Here is a 27,264-nt window from a genome sequence, read left to right as displayed (position 1 = left end):
CCCTTTTTCACTGGCTTTTGGCACTGTAGGGCTAACTTGATGAAAGACCATGGGAGCTGAAGGAAACAGCAGCCACTTAACATTTCAGACTTCTATTTAGATATTACATAAAGCCTGAACTTTGGAAACGTGATGGTAGAACCGAGGCAGGCACTGCTTAGTGGGAGGGTAATCAGGCTCTTCAGAGGTTAAGGCCTCTAGCTATAAAGAATTAGTTAAAACATTGGGCATTCTGGTCAGAAGTGGAATGGGCTGCCTCTAGAGGGTGGTGAGTTCTCTGTCCTTGGAGGTTTGGAGGTCTTAAGCAGAGGCTGAACCAGCAGAAGTTGGGTATTTATAGTACATATCTCCTTCATGTAGGGTTTGCACTTGAGGGCTGCCGAGTTCCTCTTCCCACTCTCCAGTTCTGTGGTTCTGAGCCTTGTTAATGAGTAACTGTATTCTCCTAATGGGTTACTGATAGGAGCTTATCTGCTTTTATTGGCTAGTGGTACACTACCCATGTGGACTTTGGCAATTATAACCTGGGTCAACTTGCAAACAACAAAGGAGCAAACAGTGAACAGCAGTAGGCCCATGCAGAAATCATGGGGCCATGCCCTCCCCTGTCCACCCTATAGTTTGAGCAATCCTTTTGGCAAGTGCTGTTCACTGCTACATTTGGGGTTGCCATGTTCCATGTTAGTTTTAAAGAACAGAGAACTGCCATGGAGCAGAGAAGTCTTCTAGGCCTCATGGTCCTGAGAGCTAAACAGGATCCATATTGTAGACAGGTTTAAAGCATTGTCTTCTTCACCTCCTTTAGCTCTGCTTCTAATTCTGGCCTTGATGTAGGTAGCTCCCAATAAACTAACTCCCTAAATCTATACCAGTTGTTCAATGTATAGTCCTAGTTGCTTAGGACTGAGAAGGTAAGTAACCCACTTGGTTAGGGTCACATAGACCAGTATGTGTTAGAGGGAGGCCTTGAACATCACGTTGATACCTAGTCCAGCTCTATCCACTTGACCATCCTGCCATTTCCTACCCTGGGAGGCTTTCTCTTTTTCTCTCTATTTTTCCTTTCTGTCTTTCTCCTTTTCTTTCTGCCTCTCTGACTTTGTTGTTCCCCCCTCTCTCTTTCTCTTATTGTCTCTCCCCCTCAGCCTCCTCACCCACCCTGCACCCCTCTTTTTCCCTCCCCCTCTCCTCTTTCATTTCCCCAGCATAAAAGGAAGCAGGGCAAGATTGGATCATTCCTGACCTGGCCATTTAAAGATGAAATTAAAACCCAGAAGTACTTGGGTATTTCATTGGGTAAGATATTGTGCTGAGTCAAGGATCCTGACTCCCATTCCTGACCCTGATGTAGGATGTGACATTCTTCAACTGTCCTGCTTCAGTTTTCCTTCTCTCAGTGGAGATACGAATCCCTGTGCTTCTTAAACTTGAAAGTGTTCCATAAATTTATCACTTATTATTGTATCCAATTGTTCTAAGATGCTGTGAGACTAAATAATAAACTTCTTTGCATTCCAAAGACAAAAGGAGGTGGTTATAAAGAGCTATTATAAAGATGAAAAGGGCCCCAAAGGGAAATTCAGTTGGATGACCTTATTACTTTGAAATTACTTGGAAAACAGAAGGAATATAATCTTCCTCATCTCTGGCACACCTTAATTACAGGGTATGAGGAAAGCTGGAACTCTGAAAAACAAAGGTCTGCCCAGCCCAAAAGCAAATAACAGTGGGAATAGCCATTTTGCCCTTTTCTCTCTAGAATTAAACAATTTCAGGTTGCTGGGCAGAATATGAGCCTCCTCATCTCTTCTGGGAGTGGGGCAGGGATAAGGAGCTGTGCAGCAATGGAACCCGAGAATCTAGACTCCACAAGGTTCAGGCAAGTAGTCTTGGTTAGAGGCAAGTGTGGTTTTTAATCAAACTGAAGAAAGGGGCTGTGACTTCCCTGATCGACCCCGAAGGCCCCCAACTCCATTTCTGCAAGGATGAGGCCTGCAAGGATGCCTCCTCCATCAGCTCTGGATTGGATTTAAGATGATTCCCCAGCTTCTGGTTCTGTCTGACAGCTTTGGGGGCCCCTCCTTCCTTCGATGTTGGGGAGTGGGAGAGGAGAGAGAGCTGTGCCAGTTATGAATTTAAAAAGTCAGTTTCATAGGTATTAAAAAGAAAAGCGAGAGTAAGCTGCCTTTTACTAAATGAGTATTTAATAAGCATTTTTTAATTCATATTAAAGTGAGGGGGAAACTGGACCAGTGGAGCAAGCTTCAGGGATGGGGAGTAGGATGGAGTGTAGTTTCTCTAGATGTAAGATTATAACCCTGGCAAGTTTATTGCCTAGGCCCCTTCTTTTTAAATATCCTGAGGCGCAAAATGATAAGGAAAACAGGGAACTGGGAAACATTTTTTGGAGCAAGTTTCTCTGATAGCCCCATTTCTCAAATATATAGGGAACTGAACCAAACTGATAAAAATAAAAGCCAAGTTGATAAAAGGTCAAAGGATATGAACAGGCAGTTTTCAGAAGAAATCAAAGATGCCAGTAGTCACACAAAAATACTCTAAATCACTGTTGATTAGACAAATGTGAATTAACTCTGGGATAACTCCTCACACCTATCAGATTGGCTAAAATGACAGAAAAGAAAAATGATAAATGCTGGAGGGAGTGTGGAAAAAGTAGGACACAAAGCACAGCTGGTGGAGTTGTGAACTAGTCCACTCATTCTGGAAAATAATTTGGAACTATGGCCTAAAGGGCTTATAAAACCTGATGTATTCTTTTTGATCTCACAATACCACTACTAGGTTTGTGTCCCAAAGCAATTAAAGAAATGGGAAAAGGACCTATTTGTACAAAAATAATTATAGCAGTTCTTTTATTTTAGCAGATAAGTAGAAATTAAGGGGATGCCTATCAATTGGAGAATAGTTAAGTAGTTGTGATGTGTTACGATGGAATATTATTATTATAAGAAATGATGAGCAGGATGGTTTCAGAAAAGCCTGAGAAGACTTATGGGAACTTATTCAAAGTGAAGTGAGCAGACCCAGAACGTTGTACACTGTGACAGCATATTCTAAGGATTATAAACTACTCCAATCAAGACAGTGATCCAAGACAATTCCGAAGGATCCATGATGAAGAATGCTGTCCGCAGCCAGACAGAGAACTGAGGAACTCAGGGTACAGACCAGAGCATCCTCTTTCCTGTTTTCTTTTGCAACATGGCTAATATGGAAATGTTTTATATGGCCTCATATGTATCATCTTAATCAAACTGCTTTTCTTCTGGGGGGGAAGGGAGAAAATTTGGAAATCAAAATTTTTTAAATGGCTAATTTTTTACATGCAATGGGGAAATATTAAATGAAGTAAAAAGGCACAAATAAACCTCCTGGAGGTCAAGGACCCGCTCGGGCCTGAACCCCGGTGCGGAAGGAGCCCCAGAGAAAGGGGGGCCTGGGAGCGGCCTGGGCTGTCCCCACACGGAGCTGGCTCGAGCTCCGCAGCTGGCCTCCCTTTCAGCGTCCAGGCCGGACCATGCTGAAAGCAGGTAGGCTTCGCTTGGCCGCCCGAGCTTTACTGAGTGGGGCAGCCGGCCTCCCCTCGCGCGCTCCTGCAGCAGCCCGAGACACGCTGCCCACCCCGGCCCGGGCTCTGCGGGCTCGCCCGCCTTTAACCCCTTCCTGGCTGGGAGCTGGGGGTGCACAGAGGCCCGGCGGCAGCACCCCCGTGCCCCACGCGGCTCTCCGTGCCTCCGGGGCTCTCCCGGGCGCGGGGCGCGGGGCGGGGGCGGGGCCGGGCCGGAGGAGGGGCGGGGCCCGACGGGGCTCCGCGGTGGGTGGCCCCTCGCTGCTGACGCGCGGGGTATATAGTCGGGCATGCGCGCGGTGGCGGGAGACTGGCGGGGGGGCCGGGGGCGGGGAAGGGGGGGCGTCCGAGGTTGCCGCCGCTGCCGCCGCTTGTCATCGCCGCGCTCCAGGAGGGCCCAGCCGGTGCCGGGGAGCGCCGAGAAGCCGGGGCCACCGCCGCAGGCGCCGCAGGTGAGCGGGCGAGCAGGCGCCGGGCTCGGCGGGGAGACGGCGCGCGTGGCGGCCCCGCGGGGCTCGCCGGCCGAGGCGGGAGCATCGCGGAGGGAGGGCGTCGGGGGCGCGGGCCCCCAGGGAGCCGCTGCTCCGCTGTCCGGAGCCCGTGCCCCCGGGGGATGGGGAGATGCTGGGGAGGACCGGGCGGGGGGAGCCCCGTGGCCTGGAGCAGCCTGGTCACCTGGACACGCTGTGCCCTGGTTGTGCGGGGACCCTGATGAGTGCCGCAGGGAGGACCGCTGGTCCGCGTGGGCACCCGGGGCAGGAGAGCGGGGCAGACGGACACGTCTGCGTCCGTGGTAGGAAGTTCTGGGAGGGAGCTTCCTGAGGGCTCCGCGTTCCAGCCTTGCCCCTGCCGCTGCCCTTGCCCTTGCCCCTGCCCCGGCCCCGGCCCCTGCCCCGGCCCCGGCCCCTGCCCCTGCCCCTGCCCCTGCCCTTGCCCCGGCCCCTGCCCCGGCCCCTGCCCCGGCCCCGGCCCCTGCCCCTGCCCCTGCCCCGGCCCCGGCCCCGGCCCCTGCCCCTAGCCCGGCCCCTGCCCCTGCCCCTGCCCCTGCCCTTGCCCCGGCCCCGGCCCCGGCCCCGGCCCCTGCCCCTGCCCCGGCCCCGGCCCCGGCCCCTGCCCCTGCCCCGGCCCCTGCCTCCTTTGTGCCTGGGCCACTTCCCGGCCGTGTGAGGATGCCGCTGCCCCCGAACCTTGCAGGGAGATCTTCGGGGGGGCGGCGCAGGGTCCCAGAGGGCACACTTGGGGAGCCCGCGGGGGTACAGTTCCATTCCGTAAACGTTCGTGAAGCGCCTACTGTGTGCCTTGGACTGCCCACCCCCAGCCCTGGCGTTTGAAACTCTTAGAGGTGAATTGGGCATCGGCGAACAGGCTTCCAAGAGGGTCAGGGTTCCCATGCCTGCAATAGCTCAGCCTTCCAGAATCCTTCTTTCAAGACTCAGCTTGGGGGCTGCCTCGCCCATGGCCGTCCCTGGTTCCCCCTCTCCCCAGTCACCGATTTCCCAACTCCCCCCAGCTGAAAATGTTCTCTCATACATTTCCCTAAAGCTTTTTGGAGTTCTCCTTGGCCCACATTACACTCTACCTTGTATCCTGTCAAAGAGAGGACCGGTTCGGTTCCTCCCCTCCACATTCCCTCAGGCTATGGGTTCTTCGAATTTTCAATAGAATATAAACTCTTTACACTTTTTAAATCTTTAAGTGCCTAGCAGATACTTGGCACACTAATACGAAAATTAATATATGTTTGTTGGATGAGTACAGGGACTAACATTTTCCATCTTTGTAACCCCAGGACTTGGCAATGGGCCTTAAAACTTAGTAGGGGCTTAATAAAAATTTGTTGATGAATTGAATTAAGGAGAGTTTCTCTTTCCCATCTTCTCCCAGAGTTGCTGGGCTCAGGCCCTAGGAAGAACTTGCCAGTGAGGCTGTAGGTCCTGAGCAGACAGAGTTGCCAGCCGATAGAGTTGCCTAGGTGACTTAGATAACTCTGGGTATATGGTCTGGAGTGGGACTATGATCTCTGGCCTTGGGGTTGGGGGGGAGGGGGCTGCAGAATTACAAGAATAACTCTAGTCTGACTGCTGTGTTGAATAAGATTATAGGTAGCAAGCCCTCATTATGAGGAGTAATTTGTTTTTTTTACCCTCAAACAAGTACTCTTTGTTTCTTCCTGGGCCGTTAGGGAAGTGAACACATTCCTGGTCGCTGGAAGGCAAAAGAGCTGTGTTCTAATTTTGGCTTTAGCCAGTGTGACCTACAGTGGAGAAAGCGCTAAATAGAACTGGAATAAGGAAACATGAATTAGAAGCCTGATTGTGCTGCTTTGCTGTCTGTACAGTCTTGGGCAAGTCATGTAACTGTCCTGGGCTTCAGTTTCCTCCTCTGTAAAATTCCTGGACTCTATGACCTCTGAAGTTCTTTTCAGCTCTAAATCTACAAACCCATAATCTTTGATACCTCAGTTTCTCTTCATCTGAAAAAAATGAGGGAGTTACAGTGAGAGGATCTCAGTGTCTAGCATAGAGCATGGCTACTTTATCAACATATATTGAATTAACTGGTTTGTTACATACCCTAAGGGCCTTCAAAGGGATTAATTTTATTATTGATGATCATTTGAAATGAGAACAATCCCTAGAAATACAGCATAGGGTTAGGCATAGGGGAACATTTCTTTTGAGTCAAGAAAGGAGAGACAGTGTGGAGTCACATGGCAATTAGCAACTCGAACCAGGTATTCTGACTCCCAGTTGTATGATCAGTTGCTTTGTCTAATGTTTTTGCCCATGGAAGTAAAGCTTCTCCTGAACTATGCTGGATGACTGGTTTTTTCAAGGACAGACTTGGGCTAAGAGCTTCTCATGAGAAAGGGATAAGAAAAGAGATTCCCTAGCCCCTTCCTTTCGTCAAAGGTGATGGGGACAGAAGGTGCAGGACCTCACTGGTGGAGATTTTTTCTTTTTCCTCCGAAAGGAGATCCCTTCCTGCTTAGCGCAGCATGCTTCAGTCCCCTTTCCCTGTTCCCAGTAGTGTGGCAAGGTAAATAGAGGGAACAGGATACAGCTGACTCAGGAGATCAGCTAGAAGTGAGGCAGAAGTACACATCTGTGTGAGAGAGACCAGGCCAGCAAATCCAGGTCAGCCGCAGAACTGGAGAGGGAAGCCCCCTCAGGCATGCCTTGAAGAGGGAAGTGGTTTTGATTATTTGGTACCTTAGAGGAACCAGATCCTAACCATCACCTCAGTGGCTTATGGTCCTTTGTTCATTCATTCTCCATTCATTATGGAGAAGCTTCTGTGTGCTTGTGATGAGCAGTGGGAGAAGAAATTTACAATCTTTTGTTGGGGGCAGGAGAGAGAAGGGGGCAGGGAACAGAGAGGAGCATGATGTGAAGCACACATATATTTTTTAGTACTTCTGGAATCTGTGACTTCTACAGTGTGGGTGCTCCCTTCACCAGGGCAGGTCTCAGAACCTTTGAGTATTAGTAGATAATATTCCATAAACATTTATTCAGTGTCCGTCATAACTGGCATTTGGTTTGCCAAGTAAATATAAAGACATTATCACATAGGAGTTTCATGACCACCCTGTAAGTTAATTACTTATAGGTTTTGTTATTCCCATTTTACAGAGGAGGAAACAGAGAGGGTAAGCAATTTGCCCATATTCACTTAGCTTAAAGGGGTTGGAGGTAGGATTTAAATCTAGGTCTTCCCTGCCCCAACACCACAGCTTTTTTGCTGCACCATGGTGCCTAAAAAATTCATCACCTTGTGGCCAGCCCAAGGATAATTGTCTCCAAACTGATCTGTGTTCTTAAGTTTTTTTGAAGTTATTTGTCTTTGCAATATTGTTAGTATCAGTTATTCTCTTGGTTCTGCTTGCTCCATTCTTCATTAGTTCATAAAAGTCTTCCCAAGCTTTTCTGAAATCATCTTTTGCATCATTTCTTACAGGACAATAATATTCCATTACACTCATGCACCTTCATTTGTTCAGCCATTCTCCACTTGATGGGTATTCCTTTAGTTTCCAGTTCTTTGCCACCTAAAAAGAGCTGCTTTAAGTAATTTTGTGCCTACTAGTTCTTTTCCTTTCTTTGATCTTTTTGGGGGTGTAGGCACCAGACCTGTTCTTTCCAACATGGTAGGGACCTGCCTAAGCTTGTGTTTTGCTGGCTTTGTGGGCCCAGGATCACTCTCACATCAGACTAAGGTACACATACTTTCTATATAGAGTAAAAGCTAAAAACCAAAATTGGGCATCATAAGGGCTGTCCAGGTCAAGTGCCAAATGAGTGATTCTGGCAGTGGTTTAAGTGTCTGAGTGATTCAAAGGGGTAAGCATGGGTTTGGCTTTCAGGGAAGACTTCTAGGGGAATTAGCATTTGAGCTTAACCGGAAAGGATGAGTAGGATGTGGACACTCAGAAAGGGGAGGGTGAGGGATGTTGAAAAGATACTCATAAGTAGAATGTTCTTATTTATAAAGAAGGGTAGGCTGCCTCTGCCTGCCTACGTGGCTTCTTCTCTCACACATATTCTACAGAGTATCCACAGCCTGGTCTTTCTCCCTGAGGATGTTGGTCATCATTTCTCTCTTGGATTGTTGATTTGGTGGTGACCCAAGGCAAATCATGCTCTGATTTTAAGAACTTTCTCCTTGCCCTTCACCCTAGCCCAATGCTTTTGGGAGAATCTGCCACAGAACTCTTGACACCTTCTGATAAAGGAACTCCAAAGAAATAGATTAGAGCACATTTCCCTGTTTTCCCTCCACAGGAGGTTGGTTAGGAGTAGACTCATTGCTGTGTTCCCCTGAACTTTCTCCATGCCTTTCTTTAACTCATACCCCTCACTTCTGGAAGAATCAGGGTCAGCTTAGGTGTTTTTATGGTGAAGATAGAATGTAAGCCCAGACCTTGATGGATGGGGAGGATTTAGATAGGAGGAGGATAGGATGGAGGATATTTCTGGTGGAGGGGCTTCTATGAGCAAAGACCAAGGTGAGATGTAGTAAAAAGTATTCCAGTAGAATGAACACTTTGGGACATGGGTTCTTGTTCTAGTATTCTCAGCATTTGCAACAGCAAGGACCCCAGCATACACAGGAGGGCCTGCTGCTTTTAAAAGGAAAGCATCTTTTGAGGGATCAACAATCACTTTAATCAGACACATGTATCATTCACTTAGTTCAGGGGGAAAAGCCAGCACCTTAAACTTCAGAGAAAATACAGAGAAATGAAGATCAACATAGGGCTTCCAGCTATCTGACCATAAGCAATACATACATAGTTACCAGAGAGAGAAGCACCAACATCTGGGTTTTCAAAGGTGGAGGTGGGGTGGGGGGGCTCCTTAGCTGCTGCCTAGAGTCTCATCTGGTCAAACAAACACTTCCAATGAATAAGCCCCAAAGTAAAACCTCATCTCAGACTATATATACGCTTTTCAGAGTCAGAGGGTATCACAATCCTTAAGAATCGGTACCTCATTAGAAATTAACAAAAGATGTGGGCCTTCCAACAAAAAAAAAATCTCCGCTAACCAAGCTTCTGTTAATGGGCAGGCCCATTAATGGGTAGGGAAGATCTTTAACTCCCATTAGTATTATAGCATCTCACCCTGGGCACATAATAGATATTTAATAATCACTTGATGAATTGAATTGAACATACATTCAGGGAATGGTGAATTAGTCTAGTTGGTCTAGAGCAGACAGATTGTGTAGAGGATTTGTAAGTGGTACAGCAAGAAAGATAAGATAGGAGCCCAGACTAATAATGGTCTTCTGGGTCCTGATTAGTACTGGTTATGCATAGAGAAATGCTGACTGCCTCAAGACGGGCTAGTAGTCAGAGATAGCTTCCAAGTTGTCTGTGTCTATACTCCAAGGTTTAGTCTCCATATCTTTGGGTCCTCAGTCAGTTTATCAGGGAGTAAATGGCACTGCAGAAAATGGTTAATGCTGTTCTGACGTTCCTCAAAATGAATTTACTTATACCAAAAAAAGCCAATCTTAATCTTTATTTTATGGAAGGAAAATGCCTTTTTTCCTTGGAAGGGGGCCATTTGAGTAATCAAATTCTGCTTAGAAAGCAGTCTGATAAAAGCAGCAGAATCTGATCAGGGATAAAGCTTTGCTAGTTGTTTCCTGTCCTCTGCTCTGAAGCCTGTGCTGCGAGGGATGCCTGTCTTTTTTCATTAGTTGCGGGCTATGTGTTCAAAGTCATTGTTGAGGGGTATTTCTGGTGTAGTTTTATTTTTTTTTAAGTATTTTCTGAAGGTTCTGAGGATAACTCTAGGAGTTAGATCTGAAAAGATTTCGAGCTAGGGAACAATGCAGAAGCACTCAAAGAATCTCAAATGGAGAGGGGAACCTCTGAAGGCTGATAGATCTCCTTCCACCCCCACTGATAATGGAGGTCCAGCATTGTCCCCACCCTTCCCTGAGACAGTGTCTGCCCATTCAGATTTTGGACTAATCTACTCCATTTGGAGTTTCTGTGTTATGGAGCTGAAATCTGCCTATCACACTTACCTGACCTATTGTTCTGTCCTCTGGGGCCAAGTGGGACAAAATGTTTTATGTGTATCCTCAGGCAGGTTATATGAACTATAGGGGGCTGTCCATTGTGGTTCTCTTTTGCATACTTCCTTTAGTGGCCACCTTAGAGCCTTGAAGGCTGTCATTACCTTGGTGTTACTTGAGTCTGTCCACAAGTGGGAACTGGCTACCTGCCTCTAGAAATGGTGAGTTCCCCATCACGAGAGGTCTCTAGTGGAACAAGGCTGGGTGACTTGCTGCAGAGGGAATTCTTGGTCTAGTTCAATAAGATCCTTTTAAAATCAGGGATTCCCTGCAGTGTAAATCCCCTTCCACATATTTAATAGCTATGGTTTGTGGAAGTGCTTTAAGGTTTACCAGGCACTTTACAAAGATTTTCTCTTTTGATTCTCTTAACCACCCTGGAAAGTAGGTAGATGCTATTAATTCCCATTTCTTACAGATGAGGAAACTAATACAATCCGTGGTTAAGTGACTTGCCTAGGGTCATATAGCTAGTAAGTGTCCAAGGTCTAATTTGAACTCAGGGCTTCTTGACTCCAGGTCCAGCCCTCTATCTGTTGAGCCACCTAGCTTCCTTAACCAAAACATTTAACACTTGAAGGTAGATATAATGAATCATCAGATATAAAAATACTTTGACTGTATGACCTGTTTACCCTAACCTTCTGGTGACTAGGAAGAGACCTCCTGGGTTATTCCTTCCAAATAACCCTCAATCTCTTGGCTCTGGATATTTTCACAGGCTATCCCTCCGTGCCTGGAATTCTCTCTCTTCATTTCCCCCTCCTGGCTTCACTGGTTTCCTTCAAATTCTGTCCATCTCCTACTGGAAGCGTTTCCCTATTCTCCCTTAGGGCAGGTAGCTTGTGCAGTGGATAGAGTACTCGGCCTGGAGTTAGGAAGACTCATCTTTCTGTGTGACTGTGGGCAAACTGTTTGCCTCAAGTTTCCTGGAGAAGGAACTGGGAAACCACGCCAGTATCTTTGCCAAACCCCCCCCAAAAAATGGGGTCACCAAGAGTCAGATGTGACTGAACAACAACATCCCTTTTAGTGTCCCAGTGCCTTCCCTCTGTTGATTATCTCTGATTTTCCCAGTATATGCCTTAGTTACACCTACTTTCTTGCATGATATCTCTTCCATTAGAGCATAAGTTCCTTGAGAGCAGTTGTTTTTTGTCCATTCTTTGTATCCCTAGTGATTAGGATAATGCCTGGCCCATAAAAGGTGTTAAACTGGTGATTCCTCATCTCTTTCCACCAACTTTTATGCTTCCATAACTTTACATAACAAGATGGACCAACCATCCAGCTCTCTCAAACCTCTTCAATTCACAAGAACATCCTTGTGTGTCCTTTCAACTCAGTTGCCTCCCCCTCCACCTTAAATACCTAGCCCACCTCCTTAAGTACCTAGGCCACCTCCTTAAATACCAAACCTACCTCCTTCAAGTCTTCCAGGGAGGCTCCTTACATTAACTCCACTAAATTCTTTCCCCAGCCAGGAGCTGTAATCACCATGTTAATCTGTACATCAGATTGCCTAAATGTTTTTCTTGGCTACTCTACTAGGCTGAGGTCTTTGAGGGTATGGTTGAAGACTGATTCCAAGAACCAGTATCACTGCACTATAAGTTCTCTGTCAATGGTGTTTGATGACTGGGCACTATTATATAGTCCTTCTTTTCCCCACCAACTACATTTATTTAAAACAACATTCCTGTCCCACTTGGCTCCAGAATTCTTGAGGCCAGAGGGGAGGCAAAGGGAATCTTGGAATTAGTTCTATAGATATCAAGAACAGCTAATCTATTGAACTGAATTTGAATCCACAATATTTTTATTCTGTGTCAGATCATATAATAATGTGCATTGGCTTAGGAGTACAAGTCTAGTGTTCTGGTCCTGGCTCTGGCATTAATGAACTTTGTGAATTTAGGCACGCTCTTTTCTCTGTACTTTTATATAAGGAAGTTGGGATAAATGAGCTCTAAGGCCGTCTGGTTCTAACATTCAGTGGTTTAATAAGATGCTTGATAATGTAGAAGAGCATACTGTGAATACGTGCTCTTCCCTGGCATCAAAATTAACCTCCTGAGCTATCCAACTGATCACATCACTCTCCTACTTAATAAACAAATGAGCAAATAAATAGAGTAAAAAAAAAAACAACTAATCTGCCTCTCAGCCTAGATTTCTGAAGTCATCATTATGGCATTGTGAAAAATGGCCCTGAATTTGGGAGCCTAGACATCCCTTATCATCTTGTGGAGGGTATCATACTATTCTCCCAGTCACCAAAACCAAAGTGTCGTCCTTGATTCCTCGTCCTCACCTCTCATAATATCTAATCACTTGCCAAGTTCAATTAATTACATCTTTGTATCATCTCTCCAATATGTCCCCTTCTCTCCTCTGACACTGCCACCACTCTGGTGAAGGCCCTTATCACCTCACTCCTGGACTATTGCAGTAGCTTTCCAGTGGGTCGGCATGCCTCAGATCTGTCCCCACTTCAGTCTGTCCTCCACTCAGAGAGCAAAGTGATTTTCCCAAAGCACCAGTCTTGCCACATCTCTCACCCTGCTCCATAAACTACAATGGCTCCCTTTTACCCCAAAGATCAAGTATAAAATGTTCTGTGTGTCATTTAAAGCCCTTCATAACCTGGACCTTTACATTTTTCATCCCTCCACATATTTAAGGTCCAGCTACACCGCCCTCTTTGCTGTTCGTTGCCCAACACACTCCATCTCCCAACTTGGTCTTCCCATTGGCCACCTCCTATCACTGAAGTTCTTTTCCTTATCTCCACCATGGCTTCCCCTGGCTTCCTTCAGGTGCCAATTAACATCTCACCTTCTACAAGAAGCCTTTCCTGATTCCCCTTACTACTAGTGCCTTCCTTCTGTGATTATTTCCAGTTTAGCTTTTATTTAACCAATTTGAACATAACGGTTTGCATGTGATCTCTCCCATTAGACTGTGAGTTTTTTAAGGTCAAGGACTGGCTTTGCCTTTCTTTTCTATCTCTAACACTTAGTACAATGCCTGGTTTGTGCTTAGGAATAATAATGATGAATAGGAATTGTGATTATGACAATAAACATGAATTACATTACAATTAATAGTAATGGATAATCAAGGATATGTTATAAAATAAATATATTCAAATTATGTTAATTAGTATTAAATTATTGATTAATTATTAAATGCCATATTAACATAGTCTATTGATTTGAATTATAAATAATAAAATAAACTAATAAATACATATTATTGGAGTATAATCAATATAAATTAGTGATGATATGAATAATAATTTGATGTTATTATTGTAGTAGCTAACATGTCTATAGACAGCATTTACTGTATGCCAGGCACTATGCTAAGCACTTGACAATTATTATCTCATTTGAGACTCCATCAAAACCCTGGGAGGTATTGATTCGATTGGAGACTTGGTTTCTCTCCATTGACATGAGACCACCTGCCCTAGGGCCATTTTGAAGCTAAATGAGATAGTGCCTCATTTAAGATTTAGACCCAGAAAGGAAATTGTATCTTATTTTACATATGAAGAGGCTGAACCCCAGAGTCCTTAAAGAATTTGCCCAGGTTCACCAAGGTCATAAGGAACAGAGCTTTCTTAGGTCTCCTCGAACTCCAGATCTCTTTATTTTTTTCCCTTTGTCCCGCTGGAAAGGAGAGGGTTCCCTTCCCCTGCCTCTCACATGCTAGTGTTTGAAAATGCTTTGACCAAGAAGGATCTTGCAGTTCCAATGATGTTTTTGCCTGTTGCCACCTCATAAGAGAGCTCACATTCTCCCTCCCTTTATAACCTTAGTTTGTTTCCCTGTTTCCTCTTTGGGAAAGTAAACTTCTTGAAGTAAGGGACTTCACTTTTGTTGTTGATTGATGTTCACTGACCCCCCCTTCCCCTCTTTTCTCCTTTCCCCTTAAGTGGGGTCACCCACATACTGCCTCACTTGTAGACATGAGAGCTAGCCATGCGCTCCTAGGACTGGTTTCTGCTCCAGAATGGAGCAGAGGCCATAGATATTCATTGAACACTTATCACGGGTGTGGCAGTGTATGCCTTTAGTATCTCGATTTCCATTTCTTTTATCTTCTGGTTGCTAGAACCTGGTTTTGGCTTCTTGGCTTCAGGTAATAGGATAATTTTTGGTCTGCTAGGATTTACACATACACAAATACACACACACACACACACACACACACACACACACACACACTCGTCCTCTTCCCCTTTATAGTAGTATACTGCTACTGTCACCTCATCATTGCCCCTCCAGTTCTGGCCTCAGAGACAAGTCACATGCTTCTGTTCGATCTGAATTGGCCAAAGTTCAGGTATGCCCTCTATCATTCAGGGATCCGGCCACCAAAGTCATCCTGCCCTTGACATTAACCTTTCTCTGATTATGGCAAGTCATTGCTATCAGTACCTTCCCATTAGGGAGGGTGGGAAACAGGGAGAAAAGAGTTAGAAAAAGACATGGAATTTTTGTAAGCAGGCCTAGAAAAAAGACTGCTAGGGAAAAGAGATAAAATGAGTCTGGCTCCAGTTGCAGGGACCACTGCCCTAATCTAGCCTCTCTCTCTTTCCCCACCCTCACCCAGTGGCTAGTCTGGGGATTAGCATTGATTTAGTTGTTTCTCAATTAGAAAACTGGCCTCTTCCCCAGCTACTCTGTCAGTGGTTTTTCCTCACCTGTCTTTACTCTAGTGATCTGTCATTTCTTCTGATCCTAAAGTGACCTTTGCTTAGTTCTATATATCTTCCCTCTGACTATTCTTTTACCCAGTCAAATATATAGTCAATACCACCCCACCCCACTGTCACATACAAGTGCTGATACTTCATTGGTCGCTTGTGGGAAGGGAGAACCTTATTGACCACAGTATCTCAGGCTTGGCATAATGAATTGCACATTTCTATAAAGTTTTATTGATCCTTTTTGTTTCAACAAAGCAGTCATTTCCAGATATATCCCTCCCCCTTGGCTTTCCTTCCCTAACCTCTGCCCCCAGTGAATGCTCTTTAGGATCAAAGACCAAAAACCGAACCAAAACAAAAAACCAGTTAAACAAAACCAACTAAGTTGCAGTTTGATGTTGTATTACATACCCATTGTCTTCCACCTCTCCAAAAAAGAATGGTAGGTAATACCTTTTCCTATTTCTTCTCCCAGTCCAGGATTAACCATTATTGCTATATAACTTTCAGCTTTGCTTTTTTAATCCTTTCCATTTGCATTATTGCTCTCACTGTGGAAGCATATTAAAAATTTCCTTTTTCCTTTCTTTTGAAATAGATATAGATTAATGATAAATAAAAATGTGTTTGGGGGCAGATTGGTACCTAAAGTCAGAATACAGTATTATTATTATTTTTTCTTCAACACATTGTGTATAAGTTTTTTGGTTCTTTACATCAGTTCCCATGTTTCTCTAGATTTCTCATATTTGTTATTTTTCACAATACTATTTGATTGCATTCATATTCATTTATTCAATAAACATTTATTAAATACCTATTACTGGACAGGCTCTATGCTAAGCCCTGGGGATGCAAATAGAGGCAAAAGACAGTTGTTGCCCTGATGGAGCTTCTAATATAATTAATGAGGGGGGAGACAATGCACAAACAAATATATACAGATCAAGCTATATACAAGGAAAATGGGACATAATTAAAGAGGGAGGGCACTGTAATTAAGAGAGGTTGGGAAGGCTTCCTGTAGAAGGTGGGATTTTAGTTGGGATTTAAAAGAATCCAGGGAGGTCAGTAGTTGGAGTGGAGGAGGGTGAGTGTTCCAGGCATTTGGGGCAGCCAAAGAATAATCAGCCAGGAGGCCAGTGTCACTGAATAGAAGAGTATGCTTTGGGGAGTAAGGTGTAAGAAGACTGGAGAGGTAGGAGAGGGGTAAGATATGAAAGGTTTTGAATGAAAGGTTGTATTTGCTCCTGAAAGCAATAGGAAGCCATTAAAATTTATGACGGGGGGGTGGTGTTGAGACATAGTTGGATCTATACTTTAGGAAAATCATTTTAGTGGCTGAATGGAGGATAGATTGAAGTGAGGAGAGACTTGAGGCAAGCCAACCCACCAGCAGGCTATTTTAATAGTCTAAGGTGTGATTGTAAGGATCTGTACCAAAGTGGTAGCAGTGTCAGAGGATAGAAGGGGTCATATTTGAGAGATGTTGCAAAGGTGAAACTGACAGGCTTTGGAAACAGCTTGAATATAGAGGATGAGAGATAGTGAGGAATCCAGGTGACTCCTAGATTGTGAGCCTGAGGGACTGGGAGGATGGCTTTGCCCTTTACGGTAATAGGGAGATTAGGAGTGGGGGTGGATTTAGGGAGAAAGATATTGAGTTCTGTTTTAGAGATGATGAGTTTAAGATGTCTACTGGAAATCCGATTCAGAACGTCTGAAAGGCAGTTGGAGATGGGAGATTGGAGATCAGCACGAAGATTGGGGCAGGTGAGACAGTTGGAGAATCATCAACAGGAACTGATGAGGTCACCTAGTAAAGTAGTGTAGAGGAAGAAGAGTAGATGGCCTAGGACAAAACCCCAAGAGACACCTATGGATAAAGGGCATGATCTGGAGGAGTATCCAGAAGCACAGGAAAAGGAGTGGGTAGGTAGGAGGAGAACCAGGAGAGAATGGTGTCCCAAAAACCTAGCGAGGAAAGAGAATCATAGTGTCAAAAGCTACAAAGCATGGAGGAAGATGAGGGCTGAGAAAGGCCATTGGATTTAGGAACTAGGAGATCGCTAATAACTTTGGGGAGAACAGTTTCAGTGTAATGATAAACATCAATTTTTCATTATTTTATATTATTTGTGATATATAATTATATATTACATAATATATTGTTATTATTATAATATACTATAATCGATGGGTTCCCACTTCCTATCTATTTCTTCTCTACCACAAAAAGTGACTATTGTGGTATAGATTTCTGTCTTGGAATTCCTTGGAGTTGTATGTCCAGCAGTGAGATCTTTAGGTCAAAGGGTATGAATGATTTAGTCACTTTTTTCCCCTTGTACAGTTCTTCAAAGGTCCCTGGGTTCTTTGGTAGGGTACTTCTTCCACTAAAACTTGTATGACTTATTAGGTAGTTTAAGGTAGTTGCTGTGGCCAAAAAATTCATTACCCTATAGTCAACCTAGTTATCAACCTCCCCAGATTTATCTAGGCTTATCCTTGGAAGATAGTCATGCAGTCTTTCTCAGGTTTTTTGCATAAAGTAGGCAGGCACTCGATAAATGTGTCTAATTGAAACAAATTGAATTTTGTTTAACCCTTTTTATAAGTACTTTCTTTCTAAAGTCCTGACCTAATTCCCCCGATTTTCTCCAAACTAGAGCCTGGGGATTGAAATGGATATTTGGGAGTGAGATTGCCTACGAATTGAAATGACCCATGGAGTTGGCCATAGGTATACATCTAGGCAGAGTTAAAGACTGACAGATTCTGATACAGAGAGCCCAGAATGTCTGGAAAAAATATCTTGTATAAACTTTCTGGTCTGCATTGCCAGAAGGTTCCTTCTTTAAGACGGAACTGGCAGAAAGTAACCAAGTTCCAGTGAACCCAAGACACCCCGAGGATGCCTGCTCTTAGCAAAATGCTATTCCTAAGGGTAGCCAAGAATACCCTTTGGCCATAGGCCTTGGATTCTGAGCATACAAGTAAGTTTAAATTCTAGACCATCAAGCAATATTTTGCCGTAGCAACTAATGGCAACTTCAGCTTTTCTAAGTATGCTTCTATATGTTATTCATTCATTCATTCAACAAATTGTCTTATTCCACTAAAAGCCTCCTCCTATGCATCATAATAGCAAAGAGAGTGTTTTAATAGCCTGTTTTTCAAAGGCTGTAGCAAAGGTATGGGAACTTTTCAAGCGTGGGCCCCAGAGAGGGGGAAAAAGTATGGGCCCAAGGACAGGCTGTATGTTTGTTTTCCAAGGATTTAGTTGCTTATCAGCAGGCTGACTACAGGACAGTGAAATATTAGGTCACAGCAACTCTCCAAAACCATCAGATTCAGAGAATTTGGAATCTAATTTCACTGCCTTTTTGTCCCTCTTGCCTGGAATTCTCTCCTTCCTCATCTTTGCCTCCTAGCATTCCTGGCCAAGTCAAGTCAACAAGCATTCATTAAATCCCTGGCTTCATTCAAGTTCCAGCTAAAAGCTCACCTATGAGAAACCTCTTGTCTCTGCCCTCTGTCTTGAATGCTAATGGGGGAAACAACAGGCAGGTAACTGTGTACAATATAGGATATATACAGAGTAGATGCAGGTAAATCTCAAGGAATGCCCTAGCTGTGTGGGGAACCTGGAGAGACCTCCTGCAGAATGTGGAATTTGAGCTGCATCTTGGAGGAAGCTAAGAAGTGGAGGTGAGGAGGGAGAGCATAGCAGGTATGGGGATAAATTCCTGGAGTTAGCATGGAGAGGCTTATGTGGGAGGAATAGTAAATAGACCAGTGTAGCTGGTGCTAGAGTTTGTGAAGGGGATCAAGATATAAGAAGACTGGAAAGGTAGGAAGGGTACAGGTTATGAAGAGCTTTAAATGTCAACAGAGGATTTTAGAATTGATCCTAGAAGTAAGAGGGAACCACTGGAGATTATTGCTTGGGGGAGAGGGAGGCATGATGAGACTGAAATTTAGGAAGACCACATTGCCAACAGTAGATGATGGGATGGAGCAGGGAGACGCTTGAGGCAAAATGACCAATCGTCAGTCTGTCACAACAGTTTGGGTCTGGGGGGCTGATGAGGGCCTGCATGAGAGTGTCAGCTATGTGAGGAAAAAGAATAAGTATATACAAGAGATGTTGTGTAAGTAAAACCAACAAGATGTGACAATAGATTGGCTACAAGGGGTGAGTGGCATTGAGGTTGTGAGCCTGGGTAACTTGAGTGGATGGTGGCTCCTCAAAAGTAATAGGAAAATGAGGGAGATTTGGGGTAATAGTGTGAAGGGTGAGTTCTGTCTTGCATATATTAAGTTTGAACTGCCTCCCCAACATCTAATTCAAGATGTCTGAGAGGTCATTGGCAATGAGGGACTAGAACTTAGGAGAGAAGTGGGCCGGATATATGGATCTGGGAATCATCCACATAGAGATGACTGTTGAACCCTTGGGAGCTGATGAAATCAGCAAGTAAAGTAATGAAAAACAAAAGGAGAAGACGGAACAGAACTGAGCGTTGGAGGACACCCACAGATAGTGACCCTGATGAAGATCCAGTAAAGGAGGCTGAGAAGAAGCAGTCACATGACTAGGAGAAGAACCAAAGAGAGCAGTTTCACAAAAACTTAGAGAAGGAGAAAGTATTCAGGAGAGGAGGATTTGACACTGTTCGAGGCTGCAGACAGATCAAGAAAGATCAGAATTTTTTGTTTATGAAGAGATCATTAGTGGAATTCATTTTGCTTCGTTGTCCTCATTTGTTACAAGAATTCTAGGAACCACCCTCCCCACCCCTCCAATGGGAAGGTAAGAGGGAGAAAAAAAATACTTGACAACTGGGTGAAAGAAAGATCTTTGGTAACTTCAGAGAAGGACTTCAATTAAATGATGAGGTTAGAAGCTAGACTGCAGAGGATTTGGAAGAGAGTGAGTAGATGGGAAGTAGAGGCACTATGGGTAGATGTCTTTCTCAAGGCGTTTAACTAAGAAAGAGACGTAGGACCTTAACAAACAAGAAGGAGAGCAGCTCAGGAATCAGGTGAGTGTTTTAAGAATGTAAAAGACCTAGAAAGGTTCTTGGCAGCAAAAAGAAGCTGTCTAACACGTAAGAGATAACATGTACGAGTCCCATTCAGTGTGCCGGTGATACTCTCTCTGTCTCAAGTGTTCCCCCGTTCCAGTCATCCTCCACTCAGTTATCAAATTATCTTCGTAATCCACAGGCCTGACCATGCTTCCCTTCTCTTCAATAACTGGAGTGGCTCCCAAATACTTCATAACCTGTCCCCTTCCTATCTTTCCAGTCATCCTGCACCTTCCTGCCATCCGCATCCTCTACACACTCAGTGATGCTGCCTTCTTCATTATTCATATCTCCAACATTCCATCTTCATACTGGCCAACTGTGCCTGGAATTCTTCCCTCTTCATCTCCCCACCTCCTGGCTTACCTGGCTTCCTTCGAGTCTCACCATCTGTAAAAAAAGCCTTTCCCAGACCTCATCTCTCTGTGATTATCTCCCTTCTATCGTGTTACTATTTTGTTTGTACGTAGTTGTTTGTGTGTTTTCATCCCCCATTAGAATATAAGGACAGGGACTAATTTTTTTTTTTTGCCTTTCTTTGTATCTGAAATACTTAGCACAGTGTCTAACACATTTTATTGTTGTTATTCAGTCATATTTGAGTCTTCATGACCCCATTTGAGATTTTCTTGGCAAAGATACTAAAGTGATTTGCTATTTGTTTTCCAGCTCATTTTATAGATGAGGAAACTGAGACAATCAGTGTTAGGTAACTTGCCCAGTGTCACACAGCTATTAAGTGTCTGTGGCCAGATTTTAACTCAGAGATGAATCTTCCTGACCCCAGGTCTGAAACTCTATCCACTGTGTCACCTAGCTGTCCTACCTGGCACATAGTAGGCCCATAATAAGTGCTTGTTGATTGATTGATATGTAGACCAAAAAAATAAAATAAATCAAGTTGCTGCCTTCAAAGAGTTCTGTAGAGACAGCTTAGACTTGGGACACTTCTTAGTCAAGTAGTGACTATTTTTCATTCAGCTCCTTGAGGGTAGGAACTCTTTTTGCCCCATCTATGTATATCCTTCCATCTATGCAAAGTAGGTGCCTAATAGATACTTGTTGGGAGGCCAACAAAACTGATCAAGTGAAAAGAACCTGGTGATTGCTCTGATCATGGGAATGGGAAGAGCTACCAGGCCCACTGTGGTCTATCTCTCTGGAGGGAAGGAGACTGGGCTGAACTTCCAGGCATTTGATATGTTTCAGCTCTGGGCGATGGGTTTGTTATGAAGCTTAGTTAGATCTTCTGCATTCTCCTGGTCTGGGCCTGGTCTTGGACCAACAAAACCTGAAGGAATCCAATCACTGCTGTCTCCTCTTCCCAGCCCTAATATTTGACTTCTTTTGGTGCTATGCACCAAACCTAAGAGACTTGTTGATTTTTCATGTTGCCAGGGCTCTGGGTAGAATTTCCCAGATCGGTGGTTTTTCCTCCCTCCCTTAGTGCCACTCTCCCTTTTTTTCTTTTCCCTGTCCCTCTGTCTAAATTGTTTGTGTACCTACATGGGTGGCTCTCCCCGACTCTCTATCTTCTTGACCCTGCGTAGCCCTTGGGCTGGTTAACAACCCTGCCTGGCCACACTGTAGCTTCAGCTTGCCTCTATACACCATCATCTCTTCACCCTTTCTCACCCTGCTCCCCTCTTCCCCCTTCCCCCACAACTTGTATGTAGTTGGCAGGTAAAGGGCTGTGAGCTGTGAGTGGTAGGAACTGAAGCTCATAGTTTCCATGAACAGTGACGATTTCTGGAAACTGTTTGTATGGTCTGGAGTTTTTCACTTTCCTCTTCAGCAACCAGGACAATTAAAGCACCATTTTAAGCAGGAACATTGAGTGACTAAAAATACCCTATGCTCCAAGGTCAGAAAATGGGCCAGCAATTCCAGCATCCCCCTTTTCAGCTATCTCCCTTTGGACCATCTCCTTCCCCCACTAGCTTGTTCTGAATCTTAACCTAAGGCCTCTAGGAATGATTCCATTTACCCCCACCTCCACAGAATTTCATAACTTGGAGACTGGGAGGCAGGCTCAGTATATTATCCTATTACTAGACAAGGAGCAAGCCAGAAGTCAGGGAACGGGCTAGAATCCAGGTTTTTCAGCTCCCGGCAGAGACTGGGTAACTCCTTCTTTCCCAAAGCACAAGGACCTACCCGTACGTCTCCTCTGTATTCTTTAACCAACTAAATCCCATCTTATTAGAGAGATTAAAATAAACTCCCAATTCCTAGAAAAATTATTCAAGGGAACATAAACTGGTATGTGATGACTTAGTGTATATTGTAATGTTGGAAAAAAAGAAAGGGGACTCTGATTCATGTAGGCTTAAAATCTTTTAATTTCCTCCCATAATAATAATTGTAGTTGGTACTTACCAATGGTACAGGGCCCATGACAGCTGTTTGCCCTAGTCATTGTAATTGGTAATATGGTACTGACTATGTGCCAGGTACTATGCTAAGCACTTCACAATTATTATCTCATTTGAGCCTCACAGCAACCCTGGGAGGTAGGTTCTGTTATTATCCTCATTTTATGAATAAGGAAGCTGAAGCAAACAAAAGTGAAGTGACTTGCCCAGAGTCAAGCAACTAGTAAATGTTGGAGGCCAGACTTGAGCACTCCAGGACCAGTGCTCTACCCATTGCACCCCCTCGCTGCCTGCAGCTCATCTCCAGCCTCAAGTCAGGTGCCATGTCCTATCTGTTCTGTCTATTGCATCTGTCCCCTTTTCACTACTCTAGTTTGTACCCCCATTATCTCTTGCCTGGACTATTATAATAGCTTTCCAAATGGCTTTCCTGTCTTCCACCATATAAGTCAGTTCTGTGTATGTCCTACCCTTGCTCAAAATTCTTCAATGGTTTCCCTTTGCCAACAGGATAAAATGCATATTGTACAGGTTGGTATTCCAGACCCTCCACAGTTAGTTTCCAGCCTCCTCTCAGCACTATTTTTCCTTTACTCCAGACTCCAACCAGCCTGGGCTAATCACTGTGTTCTAGCTTATCTGGTCTATTCCTGCCCCATTGTCTTTGCTCACACTGTTCCCTACACCTTTCTTCTTCTTGCCATTTCTTCTTTGATTTTTTTTATCTTCTTCCCCACCCAGAGCTGGAATTTCTCTTTCTGATATCTCCACCCTTTGTCTGTACCTTATCTTGTGTTCTTATATTCTTGGTTTTTTATTTTTTTTGTATTATGTAAACATGTTGTTATTGTTCAGTCTTGTCTGACTCTTTCATGACCCCATTTGGGGTTTTCTTGGCATGTTTTGCCATTTCTTTCTCCAACTCATTTGACAAATAAGGAAACTGAGGCAAATAGGGTTAAGTGACTTGTCCAGGGTCACACAGCTACTAACTATCTGAGATAAGATTTGAACTCAGAACTTCTGACTTTGAGCCTGGTACTCTATCCGCTATGCCACCCAGCTGCGCATGATATCATAGTGTGCCATTATTATTTTTCAGCTGACACTGTGGGGTTAGCTAGGGAGTGTAGTAGACAGAGCACTGAACTTAGTCAGCATGGCCTGAGTTCAAAACCTACCTCAGACACTTACTAGCTCAGTGCCTCAACTTCCTTCTGTGAAATGGTGATTAATACTAGAACCTACCTCACAGAGTTGTTGTATAAATCATATGAGATATTGTGTGTGTGTATCACTTTGCAAACCTTAAGTGTTAGTTTTAAATTGTAGTGGTAAAAAGGATTCTGAATGGAGCCTGAGTTATATCCGATTCCAATTTAACAAGCATTTATTAAATGCTTGCTGTATTCAGGGCACTGTGCTAGCCTCTGGAGATACAAAAGCAAGATAAAAATCAGTCCCATCTCTGGTGTTTATGCTGTGAGAATCAAATGAGGTAATCATTATAAAGCATTTTGCACAGTGCCTGGCACATAGTAAGTATCATATAAATGTTAGCTGTTATGAATATTAATTATCATAGGTGGACATTTTCTTAGGCTACCTTCTAGAGTACTTGCAGTATATAAACCCTAGATTATTTTCAGGCATTCTGCTAACTGTACCTCCCCCAACCTTGTACTTATGAAGTTGATTTTTTTTAACCCAAGTGTTGATGTTTATTATCCCTATTGAATTTTCCTTTTATCAGATTCACCCCAATAGTTTCTAGCCTGTCAAAATCTTTTAGCTAGTTTGTTAGCTCTGCTTATCAGATTTCTGTCAGCTGCAGATTTGATAAATATGTCATTTATGCCTTTATCCAAGTAATGTGTTTTTTTTTTATGTGAAACAACTCAGGAGTTCTGGTGCACTCTACTTTCTTCCAGGATGACATCAGGTCATTAATTGATTTTTGACAGTCAAGCAGCACTGAAGCCTTCTGGTTGTTCTTTGATCTGGCCCCCGTTTCTCCATTTTTACCCACAAGAGTAGTGTGAGATACTTTATCGAACACTTTCCTAAAACCTAGGTTAACTATACCTTCAAAGTCTAATTAATACCGCAGTCCCTATGATCTACTAGTAATCTTACATTCACAAAAGGAAATAAGGGTAGTACAGAATGATCACTGAAAAAGCCATGCTAGGTATTTGCTATTAATTTTTTCAGTGTTCATTAATTATCTTTTTAATGATATGCTCTATAATTTTGCCAGAATTTGAAATCAAGGTCACTGAACTATAGTTTGACTTTGTTTTAATATTTCTTATTATTGCAAAGTCATTAATTTCATTTGGTCCATTTTGACTTTGAAACAGTCTGTTGTTTACATAAGGTTTTATACCTTGTGTGCCAAGTTGTTGAAAATTCTCTTTCCAATTTTTTCTTTCATAGCTCTCATTTCTTTTCCGATTCTTTCCTCTAGTATATTCACTTCATTTATAAAATAATTTTTAACACTTAAAAAAGAACCCTCTTCATTTCTTTCAGGAATTCTAGTTGAAGTCCAGGCTGTGTTTTTCTCTGAGCCTTTGCAGGTGTTTTAGGGTCATTCTCTTCTTTAGGGTTTATGTCTTAAGCCTCCATGTTCCCATAGGACTTTCTTATGGTGGGATTCTTCTAGTCTTATTTCTTGATTTTGGACTTTGCATGAGGGCCAGGATCTGCACATTTTTGAAGGGGGTATCTGTATTTAGTCCTGTTTTTTGTTCTTGGGTTCTCCTGCTACTTTTTCAAGATATTGAGTGTTGTATTATTTAAGGAACTCAGGGATAGCTCTGACTGGGGACCTGGAAGCTTTCAGTGGGCCCAAAATGGTCTGTTGCCAGTCTGAGCAGCAAATTTCATGATCTAGGTTTGGGTCTGAGACTAGCATAGCTGGTTGGTTGTTGTCCGTCTTCGAAGAGAATCGAAATGACATCACATGATAAAGTGAAGTTTCATGTGTCTACTGTGGCTGATCTGACCAATACAAGCTTGGAATGGTCTACCACAGGTTGGGCACAGATAGTCCATATGAATTTTTGGGGTGGATACTCCAAATTTGCACATCCCATGTTTACTTTGTGCTGTCTCAATTCTGTTTTGCTCATAGAGCACAGCACCCTTTCTGATGTGGGCACGCCATACTGAACAGTCCCGTACCACTGTCTCCCATGTTGCACAATCAAATCCAAAGTTTTTGAGAGAGACATTGAGAGTGTCCTTGTATCACTTCTTCTGACCACCATGTGATCACCTGCCCCATGTGAGTTGTCTGTAAAATAGTCTTTTTGGCAAGCGTATATTTTGCATTCGAACAATGTGGCCAGCCCATCGGAGTTGCGCTCTCTGAAGCATAGTTTGAAGAGACCCAAACATAGACCTTGGTTGGAGTTTCAGTAGACTGGAGCTGCTAGACTCAGTCCCTGTCAGCCCTACAGAAAGCTCCACAGATTCAGGAGGATTCAGAACTGCTGTCTCTCTTTTGGCATGGGCTTTCTGTCTGGTTATTCTGCTGCAGGCCTTACACAGTTCTGAGAGCTGGATCTGAGAGCCCTTCTGCTCTTCTAGTCAGAGCCACATAGCTGCAACTGACTGATGTACTTGTTTCCTTATCCCATACACAATCTAGGTACCTAACTTCTCTATTTCTCCTTGCACTGGACCTCCACTCATAGGTACAGGCCCCATGACAGCTGTTTGCCCTAGTCCTCCACCCCTACATATAAGTCCCCTTCTCAGTCTGCACTGGATCTCTGGTCTATGAGTGATAGAGTTGTTAGTTGTCATCTGTTCCTACTCCCTGTACCAGAGCAGACCTCTCTCTGCCAGATCTGGGATTTCTTCTTGCCCTGGTACATATCCATAGGCAGGCCCCCCTTTAGTCCTTGCTGCTCCTGACTGGACTGCCATGTCCCCAAACCTCTTTCTTTGTCTCCCTATGATGACTTAGAGTGGAAAAATGACTCATTATGAGTTTTTTCCGTCTGGATTTTCCAATCAGAAGTTGATATGGTACCGTTTCTAGATCTTAGTGGAGTATTTGTTGAGGGGAGAGCTGGGCTGTATTGCTTCCTACTCCTCTGCCCACTTGATCTCCTTATTGGCCCTATAGTTTACAGAATCCATTTCTCTCTTTCTTCCTTTCTTTCTTTTAAACAGGGACTATTGCCCTTATCTCTTCCTAAGGTTGCCTCCATCATGGAGACTAAGTGATAAAGCATCTCTTAGTACTTTCAGAGATAATATTTACTGTTGCCTGTAACACATTTCCTGAGTGTGGAAATCTAAGTTAGGAGTAACTGGAGTTAACTTGCCATCAGGAGTCCTCCTAGACAAACATTCCAGCATCCTCCCCATTCTCAAGAACAAAGGAGCTAGAGAAATGCTAAGCCTTTAAGACTGGCTAGAATGTCAATCCTTTTTTAATGGGCAAACATTTGGTACTGAAGGTGGGCGCCACTGGTTAGGAAGAAAAGAAAAAGTGGGAATGAATTCTGTTGTTTCCACTGGATAGTTGCTCAGTTCAATTCTACATACGTTTATATTAAGTGCGCACTATGTATATCATTCCTAACTATATCTGAAGGTATCTAGAACTTGTTGGGGTATGTATTCTATTGCACATAATCCCACATTTCCAACCTGTGCTGGAGCCAGCCAGATATATATCTCACTAGTAGCTCACCCTAGTTCACCAATCATTAAATTTTCAGTGTGAACATCTGTGCCTTGGAAATCCACAGTGCTGTAAATCAGGGTTTGAGTTATTGGTTTGTTCATTGTCTCCTCTTAAGAATGTGATGGAAAAAATGTTAATAATGCAGATTAAACTTAAGTGTGTCCTGCGTACATCTTATTTTT

General features: G+C 43.8%; 1 protein-coding gene across 4 annotated transcripts in view; it reads left to right on the top strand.

Moving 5' to 3' along the window:
* Positions 1 to 3,934: 3,934 nt before the first annotated feature.
* SLC39A14 (solute carrier family 39 member 14) overlaps positions 3,935 to 27,264 on the top strand; it is a 55,345-nt gene continuing 32,015 nt past the window's right edge. The window contains exon 1 of one of the 4 annotated variants that reach the window (XM_072634893.1): positions 3,935 to 4,044. Coding sequence is in view for 2 of the 4 variants with exons in the window: in XM_072634891.1 (XP_072490992.1) it covers positions 15,346 to 15,348 (3 nt within the window). In the remaining 2 variants the exon portion in view is untranslated. Of the gene's footprint in view, positions 4,045 to 14,800; positions 15,349 to 27,264 lie in introns of those variants that run through there. The other 3 variants (XM_072634892.1, XM_072634891.1, XM_072634890.1) reach the window with 3 other exon arrangements.

Source organism: Notamacropus eugenii, chromosome 1 (assembly GCF_028372415.1).
Source record: "Notamacropus eugenii isolate mMacEug1 chromosome 1, mMacEug1.pri_v2, whole genome shotgun sequence".
Classification (NCBI taxonomy): domain Eukaryota; kingdom Metazoa; phylum Chordata; class Mammalia; order Diprotodontia; family Macropodidae; genus Notamacropus; species Notamacropus eugenii.
Note: the sequence above shows the minus strand (reverse complement) of the source record. Positions and strands in the feature narration are given on the sequence as shown.